At 27.1% G+C, this 6294-nt stretch overlaps 2 protein-coding genes across 2 annotated transcripts; one reads left to right on the top strand and one right to left on the bottom strand.

Moving 5' to 3' along the window:
- Nucleotides 1-1617: 1617 nt before the first annotated feature.
- Nucleotides 1618-2712, top strand: EIN_203990 (hypothetical protein; the record flags this gene model as incomplete). The annotated part of the gene is made up of 1 exon (XM_004255827.1): nt 1618-2712. The coding sequence occupies one exon, from the start codon at nt 1618-1620 to the stop codon at nt 2710-2712; it is 1095 nt and encodes a 364-aa protein (XP_004255875.1).
- A 702-nt stretch (nt 2713-3414) lies between these two features.
- Nucleotides 3415-5228, bottom strand: EIN_203980 (protein serine/threonine kinase, putative; the record flags this gene model as incomplete). Its single annotated transcript, XM_004255826.1, has 4 exons — nt 3415-3497; nt 3569-3853; nt 3977-4801; nt 5078-5228. The coding sequence occupies 4 exons, from the start codon at nt 5226-5228 to the stop codon at nt 3415-3417; spliced, it is 1344 nt and encodes a 447-aa protein (XP_004255874.1).
- Between the last annotated feature and the right edge of the window lie 1066 nt (nt 5229-6294).

Below are 6294 nucleotides of genomic sequence, written 5' to 3'. Positions count from 1 at the left end.
TAAACAATTTTATTAAAAACAAAAATGGTATATTTTATAATAACTAATAGTAAAAACAAATGACGTGAATGGTTTGGGTTTAAATCTTATTTGCCTTTAAAATCTTAACACAAATTAATTTATACGACAGTTTGTTGTTTCATTGAATGGAAATTAAAAAATATAAATTGACATTACAAGGTTGGACGATACCATATGTATATAAATTTATTTAATTTTATGTTCATTTCGTTGTGTTCCAAACAGCACATTTGACAGTAAAAACATGATAATAGTTTTATATTCAAAATTAAATACAAGTTGTTAACAACTTTGGATCGACTTGTACAAAATTTAACAATTTGTTTTGATTCACAAAAACAAATTATGTCATTTTTTAAAAATACATATTATTTTTAATTAGTTGTTTGTATAATCCCTTTCCAAACAGATTTAAATGGTCGTTGAAATTTTGTTTAATGTTACACTATGAATTATCAATTATTATTTAAAACAAATTGTCAGTGTTGAATATTATGATCATTTTTTTATTATTTTGAATTCAAAACGTGTAAGATTCAGGTAATTTATTTAAATATGTATTTTGCTTACATGTCAAATAACAATATACTTGCTTTATCAAGTAGTACATCTTTTTGTAGAATATTTAATTGAAATACTTTTAAAATCCTAATTATTATTTGATAAAAAAAACAAGTAATGTCCGTTGATGAAAATACAACACACCAAAAAATTAACTGTTCATATTTATGTTATAAAAATTATTCAAAATATATGGTTGTAATACATTACAATTGAACAGAAATTAACAATTTAAAAACATAAATATTTAATGGTATAACAAATTGTTATTGTCTTTTTGTTTTTTGTGTTTTTTATTTTCTGAATAAATAATCATTTATTACTATAATTTACTTGAGTATTTTTTGTTTGACATAAACGACAAACTATTACCATTAATTTAATTTACTATGTTTTAAAAATATTAAAAACATTGAGATTTGTTATGGCTTTTCAAAACTAAATAAAAATGTTCTTTTTATTCCTCATTATTTAAATGGTTTTCTTTTTACCATCATTTTAGAATGTGTATAGTTTGGACGATTTTGTGGCTAGCCATTTTTTTTCACTACTGGCTGACAAATCCTAATTAATTTATTCAACGAATTAAAAATAATAGTTCCAAACACAAATTCTGGCTGAAAATAATTAAAAATTAAGACGGGCTAGCCACCAGTTGAATCCGGTTTGCAGCCCTGAGTCGGAGACTTTTGAAGGGACTCAAAAAGTCGCCAACTTCTCTATAATATCAAAAGTCGCCGAACAGCCATAAAATAACGATATTAATTTGAAAAACTCTATTTATATGTTATAATTTGGTTTCAATTGATAACAAGTGTTAACATATTAATATAAATTTATTAATGAATAATTATTTCAATAATATTAACTGGTTTTCAAAAACAATAATAAATTTTAGGTCAAATTATTTTTAAAAACAAATAAAAAAAGCATTTGAAAATGTTTTAACCAATGGATAAGTAAATAATAAATAAATTTGTTTCTTTTTTTATTTCAAGTATTTAAAGTTCAAACAATCAATTAATAATAATAGATATGTCCAAACTCGACAGTTACCACATCATGATAGTCACAAAGTATTTCACAACAATAGAGGACTTTGTCAACCTTGAATTTGTATGCAAGAAATACAAAGGCAATATGGAGAAGTTTCATTTCAACCCAATTCCGTTGAATTACAAAACAATCAAATACTTTACAAATATTGAAACACTCCACTTGTGGAATTTGGAAGATAAAAACTTTGGTAATGATTTTTTTGTTAATATAAAACACCCTGAAACTCATAAAGATATCAACACTAACAAAAATATCGAAATAAAAATTGATTTTTATAGAATTGTTGTGTGGTTCAATGTTGATTATACAACAGTTGACATGAACAGAAATAAAAACATCAATTTTAAGAGTGTTACTTACACCAATCAAGATAGAAAGAGATATAGTGATACTTTACCGCCAATTGTGACATCACTTGGTGAATGGTGTCTTTATGGATGTTCAAATTTAAGTGGTGTTACTATACCAACAAGTGTCACATCACTTGGAAAAGAGTGTTTCAATGGATGTTGTAGTTTAAGCAGTATTACAATACCATCAAATGTTGTATCACTTGGTAAATTGTGTTTTTTTTCCTGTCGTAAGTTGAGCAGTGTTATAATACCATCAAGTGTGACATCAATCGGTGATCAGTGTTTTTGTAATTGTAGTGGTCTGAGCAGTCTTATAATACCATCAAGTGTGGAATCGATTGGTGAAAGTTGTTTTAGTGGATGTGATCATCTTACCAATGTTGTAATACCACATTTTATAAACGTTGTTATTGGAAATAGATGCATGTTTGGGTATGAAACATTGAGCAGCGTGGAAATACCAACAAGTGTAATTGTGATCAACAATAAAAAGTTAAACAACGAATATATTTATACTGAATTTGATATACCACCCGGTTTCACATCAATAAATGGTCACTGTTTTTATGGATGTAATACTCTGAACAAAGGGACCATACCATCAGGTGTTAAATCACTTGGTGAAAGATGTTTTTGGGAATGTAAAAATCTAAGCAGTGTAATAATACCACCAAGTGTGACATCGATTGGTATAGCCTGTTTTTTGTGGATGCTGTAATTTGAAAAATGTGGATATACCATCAAGTATAACATCAATACCATATTTTTGTTTTACTAATTGTAGTTATCTGAGTAGAATAATACTACCATCAAGCGTAAAATCAATTGGAGAACATACTTTTAGTGGATGTAGCAGTCTAACTTCAGTAGTTATACCGTCAAGTGTGACATCACTTGGTAGTTGGTGTTTTGCAGGTTGTAAAAATTTGATCAATGTGGATATATCATCAACTGTGACATCATTTGGTAATTTTTGTTTTGAATCTTGTTCCAGTCTCAAAATGAAAAATTTGGATACAGTCTGACAATAATTAATGATATGTGTTTCAACAGACATGTTTTTATTATTATAATCGATTTGAAAATAATCGAGTTTTAAATCGTTTGTTAATAAAATATTATAAAAGTATAGAGGTTTCGTTATAGTTTAATAAATACAGTAATACCTCCCAAGAGTGGTAAAATTGAGTTATTGTGTTCTCTTAAGAGCGGGCATTTTTAGCCAATCAGATTTTTATTACCGCTCTATAGAGAACTCTATTTTTAGTTATAGTCTAAAAATGCCCGCTCTTGAGAGAACCCGCTCTTCAGAAAAAAATATTGTTGGTAAGTATTACATAGTATTGTATTAGACGTATTATTATATATTAGTATATTTTGATCATTTAATAACTTAAAATATAATCTTTATTAAAATAAATTATTGATGTAAATTAATTGTTTCGAGTTTTTGTACAACAATTGTAATCAATTGCCGTTTTATTTGCTCATCATCCCAACACTCTAATATTAAAGTATACTCCTCTTGAGTGATTGACTCTCTTTTTTGAATTCGTTTTCCAGAAATAACAAACTTTGCGATTTTCCAAGGAAATTTGAATTGTTTTTTATTGAATAGTTCTTTCTATCCAAATACTTCATACATGGTGACGCCAAAAAGTAGATATCCGAAGATATTTTGTATTTCTCTTTATTCAATATCTCAGGAGCTATGTACACAGGTTTTTCAATACTTTTGATGAATGATATGTTTGTTATCATCATATTGACATTTCGACTACTTCCAAAATCTGTCAGTTTTGCGTTCACTTTGCTGTATAAATCGAGTGAAAACACGAGAATATTGTCTGGTTTAATGTCTCTGTGTAATATCCCATTACTATGTAAATAATTAATTCCTCTTGCAGCGTCCTACATCATTTTAAGTCGAGTTTGAATGTCAATTTCATTTGATTTTTTGTGTTTCATCAAGTCCTGTAAACTTCCATATTGTGCGAATTCAGTGACCATACACACTTTACTTGGTATAAACACAGCACCATAAAAGTGGACGATATACTCACTTCGGAATTTTACTAACGTTTCAACTTCCTTTTCAAATTCATTATCATTTGATTCTTTTTCAACTAACAACTCTTTCATCTTTTTGATACAAACAACATTTCCTCTGAAGGTGCCTTTATAAACAACTCCAAATGACCCTTTTCCTATCTTTTCATCTTCAATCAACTCGTGGTAATCGAGACGATATGACATTATAGTAGTTGCTTTGATGGGTATTTCAATCACTTCTTCCGTCCCTTTGTTGATATTCAAAGTTGCACAAGCAATTTTGTCTTTAATTTTTGAAGTATAATTTGGCTTTAAAGATTTTTCAAATTCACATGCATGATATGGTTTAATTGTTACAAAAAGTGGATCTGATTTTATTTCATAAACATCATTTCCTTCTATCATTTTTAATTGCACTTTAATATTATGTTTTGATGTGTTCCCAAGACACAACAATTCGCGACTGTATTCATTAACTGGAATCTCTCCATTTTCATATTCACTTCCAAATAACAACTCTGGTTTGTTTGTTGATATTTCCTTTAACAATTTAATGAAAATGATATTCGAATTTTTTATTTTAAAAACACAAACATTTTGCGTTCTTTTTTTGGTTTTGTTGTGATTATACACATATAAGAAAACACAAATTATTATCAACATAATTATCACAACAATTATTGCAATAACTATAATTGGGATACCAATCCGATTAAATTTAATCAAATAGTTTTCGGTACACGACAATCCATCATCTAATGGTTTTCTATTTCCTTCACATGAGACACAAAGAGAATGTCTTGCAGCAGTGCAAAATTCAATTTCCTTGTAATAAAGGCAAATGCCATTTTTTAAAAATATAAATTGTATTATTACACATTTCACATCCTTTCAGTGAAGTGCATGAAAGACAGTTATCTGCACATTTGGAACAACAAGGCGTCGTCAGGTAATACACTTCTCCACAAGTTTAACATCCAGTATTCGTCTTGTTTTTGCTTCCAATTAATTTGTCATAACTTAGACACAACTATTTGTATTGTCTGAAAAGTACTCATTTGAACATTCGTAACATGAAATTGAATCTTTGCATTCGGAACAAGAAGAGCCACATTTATAACACATTTTTTGACCATAGTAATACCTTTCTTTGCAAATCACACACCCAATACCATTGCCCATTGGTTGTTGACAATTTTCAGTCAAATTGGTTACAACGCACTCACCTTTATTATTGAGCAATAATTTCTTTGAGTAATCACATGTCAAACAAAATGTTGAATTAAAACACGTCTCACAATTATTAATGCATTCAACACATTAATTGTTTTTTAAGTAATATCCATCATTGCATGAAAGACACCCCTTTTTCATTGGAATATCGACATTCTGTGTTATCATAATTACTTTTATTGAATAATAATTTATAACTTTTTGCATTTTTATTTGGTGTATAATACTCACTTTAAATGTTTTGATATACTATATTTGAACTAATAATAGTGTTACAATTAATATTTCTTAAAATATGATTTTTGTCATGTTCTAAATTTGTCTTTTTAATTCTATTTATAACTTTTTAAGTGTTTAACCCGCGGATGCACAGTCATGCACTTTTCACTTTTGCCATTTTTTATAATTTTTAATACTGAAAAAATATTTTTTATATTGAACCATAGTTAGACATTTATTCATTATTTTATGGGTATAATTCCCAAAATTGCAGAAATTTCGACATTTTATTAAGTATTTACACAAAAAAAATGATCAGAATCAATTTTGTGAATAAAAAATATTTAAACTGTTTTTTTTTGTTTCAAAAAAATCAAATAGTAATATTTTATTATTAAATATAAGAAATGTTATTTCTATTTTCAAAATTGCCGAGACAAAAATTGACAAGTCAAATATTAAACCAAAATTTCGGGATAAAGAAAAAAAAGATTAAAAAACAAAAAAATTTCCAAAATTCGAAGATTTTAAATTGTCAAACATCTAAATGATAAACGTTTTCTGGTAAACTCTATGTTAAGATGTATTTCTTTCTGAATAAAAAGAATTTGTCTATAAATTGTAGATACTGTTGTATTAGCAAAATCTTTAATGACTTGATAATATTAAAACAAAGATTGTGTCTTTTTACTATGTTAAATTGTTAACTTTTTGGGAATTTGGACAATTGCTTATTATTATTACTAATATTCCCGACTTTATTCATTTAAAACCCCAAAATTTTTATATAACAACA

The sequence above is a fragment of the Entamoeba invadens genome (assembly GCF_000330505.1).
Source record: "Entamoeba invadens IP1 unplaced genomic scaffold scaff_1105074726653, whole genome shotgun sequence".
In the NCBI taxonomy this organism is placed as follows: Eukaryota; Evosea; order Mastigamoebida; family Endamoebidae; genus Entamoeba; species Entamoeba invadens.
The sequence above is the reverse complement of the archived record's forward strand: the minus strand, read 5'-3'. Positions and strand labels throughout refer to the sequence as shown.